The 22,015-nt window shown below is 43.8% G+C and overlaps 1 protein-coding gene across 1 annotated transcript in view; it reads right to left on the minus strand.

The window, feature by feature from the left end:
- Window positions 1-263: 263 nt before the first annotated feature.
- The window catches only part of LOC146859257 (uncharacterized), a 164,904-nt gene continuing 143,152 nt past the window's right edge, over window positions 264-22,015 (minus strand). The window contains exon 8 of the mRNA XM_085649951.1: window positions 264-1,171. Within this exon, the coding sequence (XP_085506077.1) occupies window positions 429-1,171 (743 nt within the window). The 3' untranslated portion in view covers window positions 264-428. The remainder of the gene's footprint in view (window positions 1,172-22,015) is intronic.

A 22,015-nucleotide genomic window follows, 5' to 3' on the forward strand; every position in this document is an offset into this window, starting at 1 on the left:
CACATTAGTTGACCGGCGATTGCTTAGCCTTGCTCCGAGCGACTAAGTCGAGTGTGGCCCTTTTCACCTCCATTAGCCATCCAGTGACTCCTCCTTTGTGTGGAGCTTTGATCGAAATGCAGTGCACCACTGTGTTTTTTAAGCAGGAATTAATAAGGTAGTCGAGTAACAATGATCTTCAGATGACCTAATTCGAAGCTGTGTATCATTTGCACAGGTTTAGAAGTTCAAACAGATTAATTTTTGTCACTACATGATCAGACTCTGATTTATGGATCTATTTCTTTTATTATTTCTCAAGTTCAGTTACGCTTTCAACATACTTATGAAGACAGGAAAGAATGTGCTTGTCCAGTCAAAGCATGTTTGCAACCTGCATGACACCAGCACCTTCGAATGCTCAACTTAAAAAAGTTCAGTTCTCTGGGTTAGGGTATACTCAGCTCTCTGGTGTGTATTTGTTGGTGTCGCTTTAGGTTTGATGAATTTATGAATCCCTTTTCACATACAATACAAATATAAGGCTTCTCTCCTGTATGCCTTCGTTGATGCTTCACAAGGTGTGGAATCTGTCTGAAATCTTTCCCACACTGATTACATGTATAGGGCTTTTCTCCAGTATGCACTCGCCGGTGTATCAACAAAGACTGTGCTATTCTGAAACTCTTCCCACATTCTGTACATTTATGTGGCTTCTCTCCCATTTGTTCCCCCTGATCATTGTTCAGGTTGGTTAACTGATGGAAACTCTTCTCACAATCGTTGCAAGTATTTGGCTGCATTTCCATATTACTTTGATGATGGACAGTCCCTTTCAGAGACTGCTGAAAGCAATTTCCACAACTTCTGCAAATATACATTTCTGATTCAGTCTGCATATTTTGATATGAACCGATGGGTGTCAAATCATTGATAGTTTGCTTGGTTTTGGCCACAACAATTTGCATCTTCTTCCCCTTGTGGTTTCTTTTACGCTTAAGTCGGGGTGACCAAAGAGGGAAGCCATTGTCATGATGAGTGTGTGGGGTCATAGAATTTTCTGAGTTGATGCTATGGTGCTGAGTGACATCTACTTTGTGACCGATGTTGTTCTCACATTCACTTCTAATTGATGCTCCATCCATGTGGCTTTCTTGATGATTTTTGACGGTGTTTCTGGATGTGTTAACACCTGAGGCAGACAGAAAAAACATTTTAATAACCACCACAGATTAAATAAAATGATCCTTATAGTAAATAAAAACACACACAACACACTTTCAAATAGGACCAGGGGTTCGTCACATTAGGAAGCAGGATAACTGGACATCATTCAGAGGTACTTGCTTATTCACCACCACATCTTCAGTGGTGCTCTTTAGCACCTGGTTAGAACATGTAAGGCAGAATTACTCATCTCTAGTACCCCCATGAAGCAATTCTTTGTCACCATGGCTAATAATAAAAAAGGAGGGCACAGAGAGGATCAGTTAAAGGTCCAAAGTCAGATTTGGTTTCTTTGGAAAAGAAAACCGGAATTCAAAAGAAATTATCTCTAGTTACATTTTTGGTAAGCAATAGAATCACATCATGGTGCAAGGGGGCTATTTATCTGGCCCGCCAGTTATCCTTTACAGAGTCATGAGGAATCAGATGATCAAAGGATTTATGTTAGGATTTTGGCATATGATGGGAATGAATATCCAAACCTGACATTACTGTGGTAAGTTGATGATGGCAGGTAGAATGGTAAAGCACTGACTGAACATGAAAAAAGCTCTGAAGCAAAGACTAGTAAACAGGGATTTGCTTGCTGGTCTTTGGAGTGGCAAGAAAAAGGAGGAGTGAATTAGGAATTATGAAAGGCGGGGCATCACAGGAACTAGAGTAAGGAAGAATTACACCGTAACAGACCAAAGGAAGGGGTGTGTTTTCAACCTTGTGTAAAATCTATGAATATCCCTTTGAGAATAAAGCGTAAAGAGAGGTTGTTTCATAAGGAGTGAATGCAGAATAGGTAAGGTTCTGCTGCTGATAGGAAGGAAGGAAGGAAAGAAAGAAGGATAGTTTGAGTAGCGGGCCTTAGTATTCTGTGTGCTAACTTTTGCGGGTACAAAGGAATGCAAACATAGATTCCCTTACGAATGATGCAAAGGGTCTTAAGCTGCACAAAAACCATAGTTAGAAGCAAATGGAGAGCTTTCAGAGCCAGACTAAACAAAAGAAGAGTCGGGCAGCTTTATTATTAATTGATTCTTGATAGAGCGCATGGCTATCCTTAGGCATCCCGGCGCTGGATTGCAACCATAAGCATATAACGGTCTTACTGCAATTTCTGGAAAAGCCACGTTTTTAGTTGCTTCCTGAACGTGAAGTTGTGGGTTGTGGATCTGAGCTCTAGGGGGAGTGAGTCCCAAAGAATGGAGGCATTGTACGAGAATTTACGTCCTCCTGTTCATACTCTCAGGATTTTCGGAAGCTTAGCTTGGAACATGTTGGCAGATCTCAGGTTGCGCAGGGGTCAGTGGAAGGATAGAAGAGAGGAGTTGATTTTGGGGCCTGTGCCCCAGAGAGTCTTATGTGCGATGCATAGTGATTTAAACCTTATGCGTTCTGCAATGGGCAACCAGTGTAATGCCTTCAATGCTGGCTAAGCTGATTGTTTTCTGGGGATGTTAAATAGTAATCTGGCTGCACAGTTCTGCACCACTTGGAGTTTTCTAGTTGTGGAGTTCGGGGTGCCCAGGTACAATGCATTACAATAGTCCAACCAGGGGAGTATCAGTGCTTGTACCATAGTTCTGCAAGCTGTTTCTGGGAGTAGTGGTAATATTTTTCTTAATTGCCTTAGGGTTCCAAAGCATGTGGCTGCTACTTGTACCGCTTGGTGGTCTAGTGTAAGGGACCTGTCCAGCTAAATTCCCAGTCTCTTTATCCTGTCTTTGGATACTGGAGTCGAGCCCAGGCAATTCGAACAGCTTATGTCTGAGGGGCTGCTTGCTGTTTTGCCAAGGATCATTAGTTCGGTCTTCTCCCCGTTGAGCTTGAGATTTGATTGGTCCATCCAGCTGGCCACCTTTCTCAGACATGTTTCAAGGTCGACTGTGCTCCCGTCAGGGTGGTTGAGGGCTACCACCAGTTGGGTGTCGTCGGCGTATGTCACTATATGGGCTCCATATGGGAGGACCAACTCAGCTAGGGGTCTCATATATTAAAAAGGGTGCGGCTCAAAGAAGAGCCCTGTGGGACCCTGCAGGTGTGTGGGATCTTTCTTGAGGTGTGGTTGCCTTCAAATACTTGGAAAGTCCGGTCTGTAAAAAAATAGACTCAATCCATGAGAATGCCTTGATTGTCACTCCCACCTCTTTGAATCTGTCTAGTAGGATGCCATGGTTTACAGTGTCAAATGCGGCCCACAAATCAAGCAGGATGATTGCCACAGTGCCTCCCAAGTCGAGGAATTTCCTTGATTCCTCGATTACTGTTATAAGTGCTGTTTCTGTTCCATGGTTAGGGCGGAAGCCTTTCTGGGAGGTGTGCAGAATCTCATGGGATTCAAGGTAGTTGGTGAGGGTAGTGTTTACGTGTTTGTTAGAACTGGGGGTCTCTAGTTGGCAGAGTTAGATACCTTTGACCAAATAGGGACCCTTGCTTCTAAGTCAGGGACAGGAGATTACACTACTGGATAACCCCTGCTCACCCCCTTGGTAGCTTAGCACGAGCAGACAGGCTTATCTCAGAGGCAGCGTGTTAAGCATTTGTGAACACATACAGTAACACAGTGAAAACACTACAGATGGACACCACACAGGTTTTATAAAAATAAGTATTCTTTATATAGACTTAACACAAGACCACAAACGACAAAAATCCACAATACTGTACTCAAAATTGACTTAAAGATGGTAGAATTAGCTTAGTTCAAGTTGTTGGTAAATGCGACACAGTTCTCACAAAAGTACCTGGATGCGTAAAGCAAATTAAACAAAAGGATCGCAGCGTTGGAGATGCGTAGGTTCCTTGCTTCGGGGGACACGATGCGTCACGCCTCAATGTTTGCGCAAAGTAGGGGATGCATCTTGATCCTTACTGGAGAGGAGGTGATGCATAGATTCTCGTGCTGCAGCCCGGTTGCGACGCGGCAAGATGGCACCTCGATGCGACAATCTGGTGCGATGCGATAAGATGGCGCCCTTGATGCGACGACGTTGAGATGAGGCAACACGCCCTGGCAGCCTTGCGGCGACTCTGTACTTTGGAGCTTCTCGGATGATGCGACGGCGACCCTCACGGTTGCGACGCGCTCCTCCGGTGATGTGACAGCAGACAGCTGCGACGAAGGCACGCTTCTGGGAGATGCGGTGGCGGCACGCTTCTTCTCGGTGCGTCGCGCTCCCAGCTACACGCAGGCTTCTGCAGATAGGATTCCCAGCAAGGAAGTTGTTGTGGTTGAACATTACCACTTTAAATATAATCCTTTGTATGTTACCTAGTAACGTGAATATTCCATTTGGAACATAGAGTCCGCCAGAGTCAGTTGTTACCTGACCTGCGTCCGGACTGGTGGTCTTTATCCTTGATCTAATAAAGACTGCTTTAATTACCACCTGTTGTGAAGAACCTTTATATATCTTAACATTGGCGACGAGAGTGGGATAACAGGTATTCAAGTATTGACCACCATTTCCCTAAGGAAACCCACATATTTGAATTCAAGAGCTGACGGAGTTGCAGCGTTGACGGAACATTCATTTCTCAAGAAAACTGTAAGTTGATCCCAAGAAAACTTGCCTTTGCACCTTCGAAACGATATTATCTACAAGAATCGGACTTTTCGATAGTGACCGTTACCTGCATCATTTCAAATGCTGTGGCCTCTCGTGATCACCGGATCCGTGCTGTTCTTGGGGAGCGTTGCTGTCTAGCAGCTTCTGTGACGTGCGAAGGCGTGACGCGACGTGATAGAGTTTCTCACGAAGTGCTACGCATCCAGGGAGATTCCGGGGCATATTTGTTTTCTCCATGTGCTCATGCGCGGTGACGCGCACACCCTGGGTTTTGCCTCCACAGCAGTGCACTCTTCACTAGTGGAAGTCCACTACTCCTCTGCACATGCGCGGTGACGCGCACACCAATTCGCGATTTTGCATGTACAACAAGCGCGAAGGAGTGCGGTGAAGCGCAGAGAAGTGTGGTGAAGCACGGTAAAGGGCAGAGAAGTGTGGTGAAGCACGGTAAAGGGCGGAGAAGCGCACATCCAGTTCATTTATCAAGTGTACACCTTTGGAGATGCGCGGTGATGCGCACACCTTTTTGTGGATTTATAACTTCCGACTTTGCATGCCATAATTCTTGAGTAAAATCTTGAACTCTAGAACATTATAATTAATAACTATTTATCATTACTTACTACTATCTTTAATGTGACATTGATTGCTGGGTGTATGCAATTTCTACAGCTTATTTGTAGTTGATAATTTACCTTCTTGCGCATACTTATTATGTCATCCTCTAACATGTCACAACCTCCACAGTTTCTCTCAGATAAAGGTGACCCTACTCTTCCTTGGAGTAGATGGAAACTGTTATTTGATTCATATTTGTTGGCCATTGGTGGTGAGAAATTCTCTGCGCTTAGGAAACAGGCAATTCTTTTACACAACCTAGGAATTGAGGGTAGACATGTCTATGAAAGCCTAGATGAGATTGTTTTGGGGCGAGGTGAGGGTGAACCTGAGAATGTTTATGATATGTCGGTAATGATGTTAGAGAGGCATTTTGGAGCTAGGATAAATGTTGTTTTAGAACAACATAAATTCTTCACGAGGGTTCAAGGCAAATTGGAAACTATTTTGCAACCTTAAATACTTTAGATCGCACATGTAATTTTGAGCAACTCACAGATTCTTTAATAAGGGATCAGATTGTGAGATGTACTAATGACGTGGAAGTTCAGCAAAAACTTTTAGCTAAAAATCCTGATCTCAAAGAGACATTAGCTATTGTAGAAAGCCTAGAAAACACGAATATGTGGGTGCGTGAAATGAAAGATGTTAAGAGTGACGCGGTGCCTAATGAAGAAGTAGCTGTCAATGAAATAAAAAAAAATTATGACAACAGAAAAAATGAGAAAAATAGTGTTTGCAACAAGGTTGGTGATGTTAAGAAACAAAACAGTGCTGAGGCACGTAAGAAATTTGGCAATAGTGATTACCAAAATGGATGGAATGGATGGAATGGAAATGGATTTGTTAAGCGCGGTTGCTGCCCGCGGGCGTCCAAGCGCTGAGTAGAAGCAGAGATGTGACGGAACAGGGAGATTAGGATTAGAGAGATTTGGCGAACAGTAATGTTTTCAGCTTTTTCCGGAATGCGAGCAAGTCGGGGTTGGAGCGAAGAGAGAGGGGGAGAGCATTCCAGAGCTTGGCGGTGTTCAGCGAGAACAGCCTACCCCCGGTCCTGGCTCTTTTCACTCTAGGAACAACTGCCAGGAAAGCATCCGTGGATCGAAGGTTCCTATTTGGGTGGTAGGGGATGACAAGATTGTTATTTATTGCTGATCCCGTCTTCCAAAAAGCCCGATGCGCAATACACAGCGCCTTAAATGTCACTCTTAGCCTCACTGGCAACCAGTGCAGGCTTTTCAGTCCAGGTCTAGCTGACTGGGTTCGCGGAATCTGGAGTAGGGTACGTGCGGCGCAGTTTTGTACCACTTGCAGCTTCCTAAGGGTCATCTCAGGGGCCCCTATGTATAGAGCATTGTTTGAGTCCAGGCGGGACTGGATGAGGCCTTGTACTGCCACCTTTTTGGCCTCTAGAGGCAGAAGTGGAAGGACCTTCCTCAGAACTCTAAGTAGGCAAAAACAGGTGGCGGACAGCTTGGTGGCCTGGGTGGAGAAGGAGAGCCTTTTGTCTAACCATACTCCCAGGCTCTTGACACTTTCCTTGGGGGTGGGGGGAGCACCCAGACCGCAGGGCCACAAGGAGGTGAAAGGTACTGGCGATGCTGGGCCTAGGAGCATGAGCTCTGTTTTTTCTCCGTTCAACTTGAGGGAGGAGTTGGTCATCCACTCCTTCACGTCCTCTAAACATTTCAACAGACCTACCGGGGATTGCCTGCTGCTCTCTTGCGCCAATGAAATACAGGGCGTTTCCCAAATGGTTTCAAGTGCTTTAGGTGTGGAAGTGAAGGACATCTATCAAATAGTCAAAGTTGTTTTGCAAGATTTGCGATGTGTAAAAACTGTGGCAAAAAGGGACACTATGCACGTATGTGTCGTTGTGTTAAGACTCAAGTGGTACATTGTGTGGAAGAACAAGGAAATTTTATGTTAAGTGTTAAAGAAGAAAATGGTGTAGTGGATGGTGATGCCTTGGAGATGCATGTCTGTAACATCATGGTTGGAGGGGGAAAATTGCCAGTTTTAGCTGACTATGGGTCTCCTTATACAATGGTAGGAGATAAGAATTGGGAAATATTATTTGACAAAGAGAATTTAGAGCTTTCCCCACCTGACATTAATCCAGTTGGTTATGGAGGTAAAAAGATTGATGTTTTAGGGTACGTGGTGATGAAAATTAAATTCAAAGACAGAGAAACTGTTGGTAAAGTGCATGTGGCAAGAAGAGGAGATAACTTGTTGGGGTGGAGACATAAGAGAGATATGGGTATCACTTTGAATCCTAACTCGCCTGAGAAAGTGTTATTGCTGTCTACCTGTCAGTCATCTGATGACATTTGTGCAGAATTTCCTGCAGTGTTTAGTGACAATTTGGGTTTATTGAAGAGTTTTGAACACAAAATTGTTCTGAAGCATGGAACTCAACCTTCTGTCTCAAAAGTGAGGAGAGTACCACATTTAATGATGGAGCCTTTAAAACATGAAATCAAAAAACTCCTTTAAGCTGGTGTCATAGAGGAGATAGAGAGTTCGGAATGGTTGGCTTCAGTAGTTTTAGTGCCCAAAGATGGCGGAAAGAATGTCAGGATGTGTGTGGACTTGAGGGAACTTAATAAACACATCTGGGTGGACAGAAAACCCCTACCAAATATTTCAGAGACTCTGGCACTAATAAAAGATGCTACATTTTTCAGTGTGATGGATTTATCGTCAGCATACCACCAAGTGAAGCTCCATCCGGAGTCAAAACATCTGACTTAGTTTGTCACACCCATGGGGGCTTACAGATTTATCCGCATGCCTCAGCAGCTGCTTGCTTTCAAAGAGTCATGTGTAAACTTCTGGAAGGTTTACAGAAAGTATTAGTATTTCAAGATGACATGTTAATTTATGGTTGTGATAAGAAGGAACATGACAAACATTTGCAGGAGGTTCTCTCTCAACTGTAAAGTTCAGGACTTGTAATCAAGAAAGAAAAATGTAAATTTTGTGTAACCTCTGTGAACTATCTGGGGCATACGATTTCAGGAGAAGGAATCAGTCCAAAGCTAGACCTAGATGAAAGTGTAGTTAAAGCACCTGTACTTTCAGATAAGGATCAAGTACGATCCTTTTTGGGGCTTGCTGAATTTTGCTCTAAATTTGTTCCAAATGTTGCTAGCTTGTCTCTACCGTTAAGATCATTGTTAAAAAAAAATACTAGGTTTGAATGGTCTCAAGAGTGTGCAATTTCCTTTAACAGCATGAAGAAAATTATTGGCAGAATGCCTACACTTGGACATTTTGATGCTTGTAAAAAGACAATTTTAACTACAGATGCAAGTATGAGGGGACTAGGAGCGGTATTGTCCCAAGTTGTGGATGGAGAAGCAAAAATGATAGCATTTGCCTCACGTTCTTTGAGAGGTGCTGAGGAGAGATATTCTGTTGTAGAGCGTGAAGCTTTGGCAGTATATTGGGCCATCTATCATTTTAAGTTTTTCTTATGGGGTACACCCATGCTGGTTAAAACAGATCATCGACCACTTTGTCAGATATTTTCTTGTAGAGAGGCTGAAAATCTGTCCCCTCGCATCAAAAAATGGATGGAGGGACTAACGGAGTTTAACTTTAGAGTTGAATATGTTCCGGGTGCAAAACATTTACCAGCTGATTGTTTATCTAGGATGCCATTAGATGATGTTGGAGATGGAGTTGAAGTTTCTTTGGTAGCATGGGTCTGTGAATCTGCTGTTCATGCTGATGAATGGGTTCAAGCTTGTCGAGAAGATAAGGAATGGGATGTACTTAAAGATTGGATTGTCAAAGGTTGGCCTTCAGATCAAGAGGTGCCAAACACTTACAAATCTTTCTTGCACGTGAAAGATGAGTTGTGTATAATTGATGAGAAATTACTCAGAGGTGAGAAAATGATACCCCCTCATAGTCTTTGGAGTAAATTAATTAACTTGTCACACGAAGGACATTTGGGTAGGAATCTGACCAAGGCTAGGGTCCGTGAATGGTATTGGTGGCCTGGTATGGATCATCAAGTGGAGGAAGTTGTTAAGGATTGTTGGGAATGTTCCAATAATGATAAAAGCAGGAAAACTTACGTAGCTCCTCTTTCTCCTGTGGAAATTCCCACTGAACCTTAGGTTAAGTTGGGTTTAGATATTGCTGGACCTTTTGATCTTATGCGACAGGATGAGCGTTATGTACTGTTGTTGGTAGATTATACTTCCAAATGGGTTGTAACCAAATGTGTGCCCATGGTCAATACTCGAACTGTGATTGAATTCCTTACAGAAGAATTTTAAAGGGAAGGAATTCCTAAGTGTCTCATCACTGATAATGGGGTACAATTTGTTTCTCAAGAGATGTGTGTTTTTCTTAAGGATTTGTCTATCAAACATTATAAAACTGCATTGTATTTGCCACAAGCTAATGTTCTAGCAGAAAGCATGAACAGAATTTTGAAGAATTGTGTTCAGAGAGCTTTGCATACCCAATCTTCTCTAAAATCCTTGCTCAGGGAGACATTTTGGGCTCATCGTAATACTCCGAATAATGTAACTTTGATGTCACTTTTTTCAATCTTGAGAGGAAGAAAACCTCATGATAAGTTGAATCCAGCTTGGTTGAAGAGGAGTGTAAGTGTGTGCCAATCTAAAGAGAGAACACAGTGTAGAAGATTAATTCATCAAGGGAAGTATAAAGTCAGATTTGATGGGAAAAATAGAGTATGTGGGAAAAAGTGGTCTGTTGGAAATAGAGTCCTGGTCAGAAAACCAGGGTTGTTAAAAAAGGGTCTTTCCAGGTTTATGGGTCCGTATGTGATTGTGGAAGTGAGGAAGAATGTTGTACGTCTTAATTCTGGGAAGGTTTGGACTATGTCCAGGTTGGTCAAGTGGAATGGTGGTAAAACCAGGTCTTTTAAGACTGCTTATAATCATCCTTGTGTACCAAGTTTTTCAAGTGTCCAAGCTTCTGGTCCCGTTGCCCAATCTAATAATGAATTTGGGGAGATTTGTTCTGGGGGGACACACTACTAGAAGAGCAAGGTCTCCTCCTGTTTGGCATCGTGATTATTTCATGATGTAGTACTCACATTGATAGGCTGAACTTTTCTTGTGTTTCAAGTATTTATGTGAGTTCTTTTGATGTTAGCCTGTTTATAATATTGATCCCTGTTTTATTCATTCAAGTGTTTTTGTGTATGTTTTTCCCTCTCTATGATTGTATTTTATTTCTTTTCATGGGAGGGAGATGTGTTGTGGTTGAACATTACCACTTTAAATATAATCCTTTGTATGTTACCTAGTAACGTGAATATTCCATTTGGAACATTGAATCTGCCAGAGTCAGTTGTTACCTGACCTGCGTCCGGACTGTTGGTCTTTATCCTTGATCTAATAAAGACTGCTTGAATTACCACCTGTTGTGAAAAACCTTTATATATCTTAACAGAAGTTCAGAGGGGAGCTGGTGGTGAAGTCTGTTGTCCCTGAGACTTCAGCAGGAGGCAAGCACAAGTTCAAGCCATTGGAGAAATATCCTGCAAGAGGATGAAAGTTCTGTAAAAGTTCCTTCTCCTCTCCTTGGCAATGAAGACACCACTGCAGGCCAACCTAACAACACAGCACACTGGCAGGGGGGCAGTCCAACTCCTACAGCTTCCTTTGGTTCTTCTCCTTGGCAGAGATTTCTTCTTCTTGTTCCAGAAGTGATCTAAAGTCTTGGGGTTTGGGTCCCCATATTTATACTTCTTTTCTGTTTGTTCTCTGAAGGCAGAGAAGTCTTTGCCTAGTCCAAACCAGTTCTGGTCAGTCCTGGAGCACTTGTTTACCTGACTCCACCTTTCCTTTCAGAGTGCAGGGCAGAGACATCAGACACACCACATGAGGTGAAGCCAGCCTAGTGGAGGGAAGGCACAGCCCTATTCAGGTCCCACGTGCAACTCCTCCCCCCCATCTACATGCGGACCTTCCTATTCTGCCCTGTGCTGACTCGCCCTCTCCCTTGGAATTCCCAGCCCCTGTCACTCACAGAACCAGACACACAATACACAGCCTAGCAGAGGCAGGCTTGGACAGTTAAGCAAGAAAAGTGGTATTTTCAAACACAGAATGTTAAAACCAACTTTACTAAAATATGTATTTTATCATTCTGAGTTCAGGCATACTAAATTCGAATTTCTACCATGTTCCCTGAGTCAGTTAGGATTATAAGATGTAATAATCTAACTGCCCATACTGGCCTATGGGGAACAGATAGCCTTGCAATAGTGAAAAAACGAAAATGGCTGTAATTCACTATTAGGACATGCCACACACACTAAGGCATGTCCTACCTTATACTTACAATGCACCCTGTCCTTGGGCCTACCATAGGGGAGTCTGATATGAAGATAAAGGAAGGTTTAGGGACTGGCAAGTGGGTGCACTAGGTCAGTCAGCATGGCAGTACCAGACTGCACATAGGCTCTGCAATGGCAGACCTGAGACACACTTTACAAGCTGCTTCTGTGGGTGGCACAACCAGTGCTGCAAGCCCACCAGCAGCATTTAATTTACAAGCCCTGGGCACACATGGTGCACTAGGGTCTGACAAGTAAATCAAATAATCCAATCATGGAGTCACTAATCAGTACCTCAATTTAACATAGGGAGCACTGCACACTGAATTGCAGTGGCACAGTGCCCAAACCGTCTAAACCAGCAAAACATATTAAAAACAGAGGAGACAATCAGAAAAAATGGAGGGGAGACTCACGCCAATGGTACCAGGTTTAACACGTGCCCCTCCAGCTGAAATGTGGGGAGAACTACCCTTCCCCTTGGGAGTTCTAATCACTAAGGCAGAAATAGACCATCAGCATTGGTGTGTTCTGTACCAGGGCGGTGTTCCACAGTAAATTCCATCCCCTGTAGGGAAATGGACCACCTCAACAACTTTGGGTCCTCACCCCTCATCACCCATCTGAGGGGCCTGTGGTCTGTCTGAACCTGTAAGTGAGTCCCAAACAGGTATGGTCTAAACTTCTTCAGTGCCCAGACCACAGCAAATGCCTCACGCTCAATTGCACTCCACCTCTGTTCCCCTGGAAGTAACCTCCTACTGATGAAGGCTACAGGTTGGTCTAGGCCCTCTTCATTAATCTGCGATAGAACAGCCCCAGCACCATGCTCTGAAGCGTCCGTTTGAACAATGAATTCTTTTGAGAAGTTGGGTGCCTGAAGCACGGGTGCTGTGCACAGATCACTGACAAAATGTCAAAGGTCAAAAAAATCGACCTACAAAAATATCGGAGCAAAAATATCGATGTCACGAATATCGACATCCTATCTACAACATGGTAAGTACAAAAATATCGAAAATAAAATATCGAATGTCAAAAATATCGGTTATAAAAATGTAGGGTATTTTTTAGTTAAAAAAAAATATGTTAAATAAACCAAATAATACTTATAAATAAAATAAACAATCAAATATATTTTATAATGTTTAAAATTAATAATTAATATATATAATTTAATAAAACATTAATTAAACATATACATATAATATATAATATATATACTTAATGAGTTTTAATAATTGTTTTAATAACTTATAAATTATTAAAAATTATTATAAACTACAAATACATCATACACATAAAACAATAACATGAATAAAAATTTAATAATTATATATAACACATTTAAAAAATTACATTTAATTTGAATATTGTTAAAATTAATTATATATTACATTAGCTAAAATAATACAAAAAATAATAAATAGCACAGACAATAAAACTACTACTCCAGCTCCAAAAAAAACAACAGTAAGGAAAATGTTGGATAGCGTAGGGGGAAAAATTACTATGCCAACTCCAGACAGTGCAACAGTAGAGAAAGTGTTGGATAGCGTAGGGGTAAAAATTACTATTCCCACTCCAGAGAGTGCAACATTAGGGAAAGTGTTGGATAGCGTAAGGGTAAAAATTACTATTCCAACTCCAGAGAGTGCAACAGTACAGAAAGTGCTGGATAGCGTAGGGATAAAAATTACTATTCCAACTCCAGAGACTGCAACAGTAGAGAAAGTGTTGGATAGCGTAGGGGTAAAAATTACTATTCCCACTCCAGAGAGTGCAACATTAGGGAAAGTGTTGGATAGCGTAGGGGTAAAAATTACTATTCCAACTCCAGAGAGTGCAACAGTAGGGAAAGTGTTGGATAGCGTAAGGGTAAAAATTACTATTCCAACTCCAGAGAGTGCAACAGTACAGAAAGTGCTGGATAGCGTAGGGATAAAAATTACTATTCCAACTCCAGAGACTGCAACAGTAGAGAAAGTGTTGGATAGTGTAGAAGTTAAAAATAACATACTTATAAATAAAATAATTATTTAAAATAATTAGTGATTTCATTATTAAATAACTCAAAATTATTTACAAATACCAATACATTATGATTACAAACATAACTACCAATTAATAATTAATTAACAAATAATTAATAATAAATACCAATAAAAAATATTTAATAAATATTACTTACCAAATAATAAATATTAAACAATAAAATATTTTTCATAACCAAAAACATATGAATTATTAAAAAGTAATTACCAATTAAAATATATTGAACAATTAACAAAACTTATACCACAAAATAATAATGAAACATTAATTACCAATTAATAATTACTTATTAATATTTTATTTAAAAATATCAATACATAATATTTATTCATATTTAATTCACAATTAATGATTGATCAACAACAAATTATTTTTAATAACCAAAATTTTATAATTAAAAATATTTACCAATTAATAATTAATTTCCAATTAATTATCAACACCCAACAACAAATGTAATAATTACTTAATAAGATTTCAATTACTTCCAAGACTATTCCCCTATAAACGCACAACACAATCGAATAATAAAATAATACACTTAACATAATTATCAATTAATCCATTAATAAAAATTAATTACCAATTAATACTTAATTAACAATAATATAATTATCAATACCAATAAATGAAAATAAATTATTACTTAATTACAATTAAATTACTTCCCACCCTATTCCCCTATAAACCCACAACCCGCTACAGAACTTAAACGCAAAAATTAATTAAAATTAATTTATAATTCCTAAAAATGTATAATTAATTTCATATAATTAAATTACTTCCCACCCTATTCCCCTATAAACCCACAACCCACTACAGTACTAAAACACAAAATTGACTTAAAAAAACATTATTAACATATAAAAATTGTATACATATATTTTAAAACCAGTAAAACACAACAAAAAATATATAACACATGCATATTAAATATATAATAAAATACATAACAATAATATAAATATCGATATTAGTAACATCAATATTAGTAACATCGATATATTTGATATCGATATTACTAACTTCGATATAAAAATACTTACCTTAGGGTCGATATTCTGTCCATAGATATTATTGACATCGATATTCTGCCCCTTCGATATTTAAAACTCGATTTTAGTGTAGGTCGAAATTTTATTTTCGATATTTTGACTGCTTACCGCTGTGCACATGGCAGTCTTCAGGGCGTCAAAAGCCTTCTGACAGGTGTCAGTCCAGTTCACTTTCTTGGGCTGCTTCCTGGAAGCCAGCTCAGTCAAGGGTGCAACAATGTTGCCAAACCCCTTGACAAACCTCCTGTAGTACCCTGTGAGTCCTAAAAAGGCTTTCACCTGTGTCTGAGTCTTTGGGGTTCCCATGCCAGGATGGTATCAATCTTGGGTTGCAGGGGCGCCACCTGGAAGCTCCCTACCTGGTGCCCCAAGTACACCACGGAACCCTGGCCGATCTGGCACTTACTCGCCTTGCGCAGTGCCATAAACACTTCTCAGAGGTGGCGCAGATGTTCTTCCCAACTGGCACTGAACACTGCAATGTCATCCAGGAAGGCAGCACTGAAATCTTCCAGTCCAGCCAACACCTGGTTGACCAACCTCTGAAAGGTGGCAGGGGCATTCTTCCTCCCAAAGGGCATGACCCAGAATTGGTAGTGCCAATCTGGTGTGGAGAATGCTGACCTCTCTTTGGTCCCATCAGTTAAGGTGATCTGCCAGTACCCAGACATGAAATCAAACGTGCTGAGGTACCGTGCAGCCCCTAACCGATCAATGAGCTCATCAGCTTGGGGATGGGGTGCGCGTCAGTCCTGGTGACTGAATTGAGTCCTCGGTAGTCCAAACAGAACCTGAGTTCAGGTGTGGCACCAGGCGAGGCAGTCTTTGGGACCAAGACCACTGGGCTGGCCCAAGGACTGTTGGAGGACTCAATCACCCTAAGGCAAACATCGTGGAGACTGCCTCCTTGATGCAAGTCCTGACCTTGTCAGTCCCTCTGTAAGCCTTGTGCTTCACAGGAGGACTGTCCCCAGTGTCCACATCATGGACGCACCACTCAGTGACACCAGGAACCAAGGAAAACAAATCAGAGAATTGTCCCAACAGTTGGCGACAATCTTACTGCTGATCAGGGGTCAGTGTGGCAGAGAGGCTGACACCATCCACTGACCCATCTTGCTCTGTTGCAGACAGGAGGTCAGGAAGAGGCTCCGTCTCCTCCTCCATTCCATCATACGTTGCTAGGAGCATGCCCACTTCGGACCTTTCTAAGTGGGGCTTCAGACGGTTAACATGTAGGACCCGCAAAGGGTTCCTTGGAGACCGCAAGTTCACCAAGTAGGTGACATCACTTTTGCACTCCACCACCTCAAATGGACCGGTCCACCTGTCCTGGAGCGCACAAGGCTCTACAGGGGCCATGACCCAAACATTCTGTCCAGGTTGAAGCTCAATCAGAGTGGCATTCTGATCGCACCACTGCTTCATCTCTTCCTGGCTGGCCTCCAGATTCACCTGAGCGAGCTCTCTGAATCGCTGAGTCTGGTTCCTGAAGGCCAGCATGTAACTTTATACATCCTGGGGAGGTTTCCTGGGAGATTGCTCCCAACCTTCCTTGACCAGACTCAAAGGTCCTCTTACCGGGTGTCCATACAACATTTCAAAGGGACTGAACTATAGGGACTTTTGTGGCACCTCACAGTAAGCAAACAGAAGGCATGGCAAGAGGACGTCCCACTTACACCTCATTGGTTCCTCAAGACCCATGATCATGCCTTTAAGGGTCCGGTTGAATCTTTCAACCAGCCCATTACCTTGGGGGTGGTAAGGAGTGATGAACTTGTAGGTAACATCACACTCCTTCCACAGGGATTTCATATAACTGGATATGAAATTGGTACCACGGTCTGACACCACCTCTCTGGGGAACCCCACACGGGAGAAAATCCCCATCAGTGCACATCCCACCACGGGGGCCGTCACTGTCCTGAGCGGGATGGCTTCCAAGTACCGGGTAGCATGGTCCACCAAGACCAGGATAAACCTGTTGCCCATGGCTGTCTTGGGGTCCAGTGGCCCCACAATGTCAATGCCCACCTGTTCAAAGGGGGTACTGACTACAGGGAAAGGTTGGAGAGGAGCCTCGTGCTTCCTTCCACTTTTCCCACTTGCCTGGCAAGTTTGACAGGTCCTACAATGAGTATCTGAACTCTTTCGCATCTGGGGCCAATAAAAGTGGGTGACAAGCCTCGCAAAGGTCTTGTCCTGCCCCAGATGTCCAGCTAAAGGTACATCATGAGCCAACCCCAGTAGCTGTAGCTCTGAAGCGCTGGGGTACCACCAGCACACAGACTGACCCAGACTTAGCAACCTTAGGCTCTGTATACAGGAGGTCGTTCTCCCAGTAGATACAATGTGATCCAGACTGATCACCTGCTGCCTGGTTTGTGGCCTGTTGCCGCAAACCCACAAGAGAAGGGCACTTCTTCTGCTCTGCACAACATTCCTCCCTGGAGGGTCCTCCTTCTTGCTGCAAATGGGTCAGCTCAGGCAGGCCCCCCAGTTCAGCAACCTGTTCCCCTGTAGGTTCCAGGGCATCCCCGTCAAGGTCTGCCTCCTGGACCGTGGGAACAATGGGGGCTGGTTTCCCGCGCCCCCTACCTCTTCTCTTTAAGGCAGGTCCCTGGGCCATAGTTTCAGGCTCCAGGACCTCTTCAACACCCTTACTGGCTGCCATAGACCACCCACTCAGACAGACCCAACATCTCCAAATGAGCCTTCTTCTCCACCTTAGCCCAAGAGGAGCTCTCCAAATCATTGCCCAACAGACAATCCACAGGCATGGCTGGCCTCACAGCTACCTGAAGAGTACCAGAGACCCCACCCAACTCAAAGGGAACCTGAGCCACCTTGCAGTTGCTCTCTGTGTTGTCAGCAGCAACAACTGGGTAAAAGGCATTGGGGACAACCTTCTCTTGAGACACCAGGTGACACTTGACAACTGTCACACTGGCTCCTGTGTCTCTAAGAACCTCCACTCTATGGCCATTGATGGTCACCCACTGCCTGTTTTTCTTAGTGTTATCAGGCAGCTGAGCTTGAGGGACCATCTCAAAGTCTCCTAATGAGACAAGGGATATTTCTGCGGGACCCCACCCACCTTGGGAACCCTTCTCCTCCCCTCCCAGGGCTACACTTTCCATCTGACGGGGTGGTGCACATGGTGGCACTCTGGAATCCTTCATGGGACACTGTGCATCAAACCAACGGTGGCCCACTTGACAACACGTAAAGCACTTGTAGGGGCCCCTCTGAACAGGTTTACCTGTCGGAGCCTCTTGCTTCTTCTCAGGGGGAGGCTGGAAACCCATCCCTTGGTTCCCTTGGGAATTACTTTGGGGCCCTTTCTGGAATTCCCTCTGTTTACCCTTGTCCCTCCCACTCTTCTGCTGGGGACCCTGCCCACCTTTGGCGGAATCTCCCACATGACCCTTGTGGACCCTGGTACTGACCCAGCAATCCGCCTCCTCAGCAAGCTTCCTAGGGTTAGTTAACTTGCTATCAATAAGGTGCTGGCGTAGCTCTGGAAAACAATTAGCAGACAAGTGCTCCCATGCAAACAAATCATAGAGCTCTTCAAAAGTATCCACTTTGTTACCCTTCACCCAACCATCCATAGCTCTGCAACAGAAAGACATATATTCCACTCAGGTGGTTCCCTCCAGCTTCTTGCAACTCCTAAACCTCTGTCTACAGAGTTCTGGGGTCAAACCATACCTTGTCATCAGGGCTTCCTTCATGTGGGCATAAGACATCCTATTCTCATTGGGCAGGTCTAACAAAGTATCCCTCCCCTCACTCACAAAGCGGCCCCACAACCCAGCTCCCAAATCCTTATCAGGGACCCGGTGGGCCAACATTGCTATCTCATAGGCTGCAAACCACTGCCCAATATCCTCATGCATGTGGAAATCTTTGATGATATAATTGGGAATATACACTCTGCTTTCTGAAGGCACAGATGGTGCGCTGCCACCAGAGGGATTGATCTCCAAGCCCTTTGCCTTGATCTCTAACTCCCTCAACATCCTCTCATGCTCCATTCTCAATCTCTCTCTCTCCAAGGACAACTAGTTATTCTCCATTTCCCTCTGACCCTCCATCTTAAGCTTAGCCATCTCCAGCTTGTGTGCCCTATTTCTCTCCCTGTCTTCCAACTCTCTGGGGGACAGGTCTTTGGAAGAGACACTACTGCCAGGTGGGGATGGCACCCCTCCCCTGGCTGGAAACACTGGCCTATCCAGTTGCCCATCTGCATCCTCAGCTGGTTCAACCACTGACTCAGGGGCATTTCTTGCTTCTACCCAGGCCCTCAGCGCCTTTTGGTAGTCATCCTTTTTAGAAATGCCTGGTGTAGCAACTTTCCATTTCTTGCAGAGATGCTTGAGCCATTTCAAAGTGTATGTTTCCAATCTATCTTCCTCAAAATCAAGATCCATAGATGCAACAGATGCTGGCCTACTCATGGCAGTAAGAATTGGCAGTTCTCAGGAAAAAATAACAGTCCAAGGAAAATAAATTCCAACAAAAAGTATGTGGTTGCGTTTGGACTGCACTCAAAAGTAGTGTACACCAATCACTGTATATGAGTCACAAATGCAAGTTCAAATCCTCACCGCTGACCACCAATGTTAGAACTGGGGGTCTCTAGTTGGCAGAGGTAGGTACCTTTGACCAAATAGGAACCCTTGCTTCTAAGTCAGGGAACGGGTATTACACTACTGGATAACTCTTGCTCACCCCCCTGGGTAGGTTGGCACGAGCAGACAGGCTTATCTCAGAGGCAGTGTGTTAAGCATTTGTGAACACATACAGTAATACAGTGAAAACACTACAGATGGACACCACACAGGTTTTATAAATATAAGTATTCTTTATATAGACTTAACACAAGACCACAAACGACAAAAATCCACAATACTGAACTAAAAATTGACTTAAAGATGGTAGAATTTGCTTAGTTCAAGTTGTTGGTAAATGCGACACAGTTCTCACAAAAGTACCTGGATGCGTAAAGCAAAATAAACAAAAGGCTCGCAGCGTTGGAGATGCGTTGGTTCCTTGCTTCGGGGGAGACGCTGCGTCTCGCCTCAATCCTTGCACAGAGTAGGGGATGCGTCTTGATCCTTACTGGAGAGGAGGTGATGCGTAGATTCTCATGCTGCAGCCCGGTTGCGATGTGGTAAGATGGCGCCTCGATGCGATGTGACAATCCAGTGCGATCCGATAAGATGGCGCCCTTGATGCGACGACATTGAGACGATGCGAAACGCCCTGGCAGCCTTGCGGCGACTCTGTACTTTGGAGCCGCGACAGGCCCTGCGACACGCTTCTCCGATGATGCAACGGCGACCCTCACAGTTGCGGCGCGCTTCTCCGGTGATGCGACAGCAGACAGCTGCGACGAAGGCACGCTTCTGGGAGATGCGGCGGCACGGTTATACGGCGATGGGATGACTACAGCTGCAGCGGTGACACGCTTCTTCTCGATGCGTTGCGCTTCCAGCTCCCAGCGACACGCAGGCTTCTGCAGATAGAATTCCCAGCAAGGAAATTCAGAGGGGCGCTGGTGGTGAAGTCTGTTGTCCCTGAGACTTGAGCAGGAGGCAAGCACAAGTTCAAGCCCTTGGAGAAATATTCTGCAAGATGATGAAAGTTCTGTAAAAGTTCCTTCTCCTCTCATTGGCAATGAAGACACCACTGCAGGCCAACCCAACAACACAGCACACTGGCAGGGGGGCAGTCCAACTCCTACAGTTTCCTTTGGTTCTTCTCCTTGGAAGAGGTTTCTTCTTGTTGTTCCAGAAGTGATCTAAAGTCTTGGGGTTTGGGTCCCCATATTTATACTACTTTTCTCTTTATTCTCTGAAGGCAGAGAGGCCTTTGCGTAGTCCAGACCAGTCCTGGAGCACTTTGTTTACTTTCCTTTCAGAGTGCAGGGCAGAGACATCAGACACACCACAGGAGGTGGAGCCAGCATTGTGGAGGGAAGGCACAGCCCTATTCAGGTCCCAGGTGCAACTCCTCCCACCCATCTACATGCAGATCTTCCTATTCAGCCCTGTGCTGACTCACCCTTTCCCCTGGAATCCCCAGACCCTGTCACTCACAGAACCAGACACACAATACACAGCCTAGCAGAGGCAGGGTTGGACAGTTAAGCAAGAAAATACCTACTTTCTAAAAGTGGTATTTTCAAACACAGAATGTTAAAACCAACTTTACTAAAATATGTATTTTATCATTCTGAGTTCAGGCATACTAAATTCGAACTTCTTCCATGTTCCCCGAGTTAGTTAGGATTATAAAATGTAATAATCTAACTGCCCATTCTGGCCTATGGGGAACAGAGAGCCATGCAATAGTGAAAAACGAAAATGGCTGTAATTCACTATTAGGACATGCCACACACACCAGGGCATGTCCTACCTTATACTTACAATGCACCCTGCCCTTGGGCCTACCATAGGGGTGTCTGATATGAAGATAAGGGAAGGTTTAGGGACCGGCAAGTGGGTGCACTTGGTCAGTCAGCATGGCAGTACCAGACTGCACATAGGCTCTGCAATGGCAGACCTGAGACACACTTTACAAGTTGCTTCTGTGGGTGGCATAACCAGTGCTGCAAGCCCACCAGCAGCATTTGATTTACAAGCCCTGGGCACACATGGTGCACTGTACTAGGGTCTGACAATTAAATCAAATAACCCAATCATGGAGTCACTAATCAGTACATCATTTTAACATAGGGAGCACTTGCACTGTGCACTGATTAGCAATGGCACAGTGGGCAAAGCGTCTAAACCAGCAACACATATTAAAACAGAGGAGGCAATCAGAACAAGCATTGGCATAGCCAATAGGTCTCGCTTTTGGGACCTTATAAGTGAATAGCCATGCAACACTTGATGTTGTCTAATCTAGGATATTGTGCCAGATAACTAAACATTTATAATGTCCCAAAGGCGAGACCTATTGGCTATGCAATGGGGGGCTTATAAGTGTTTAGGTAGAGCTATTGACTTTGGAAATGTTTCTAAGCTGTGCTGTAGAGAAGTGTGGCTGCTGTGCAGCATGCTGAGAAGTTGTAATAAAAAAGTGTAAGAAGCACTCAGTGGTGCTGTGGTGTCGTTGAGCGATGCTGTGCTGGTCCTGAGTGATGCTGTGCTGGCCCTGAGTGATGCTGT

Source organism: Triturus cristatus, chromosome 3_2, assembly GCF_964204655.1.
Source record: "Triturus cristatus chromosome 3_2, aTriCri1.1, whole genome shotgun sequence".
NCBI lineage: Eukaryota > Metazoa > Chordata > Amphibia > Caudata > Salamandridae > Triturus > Triturus cristatus.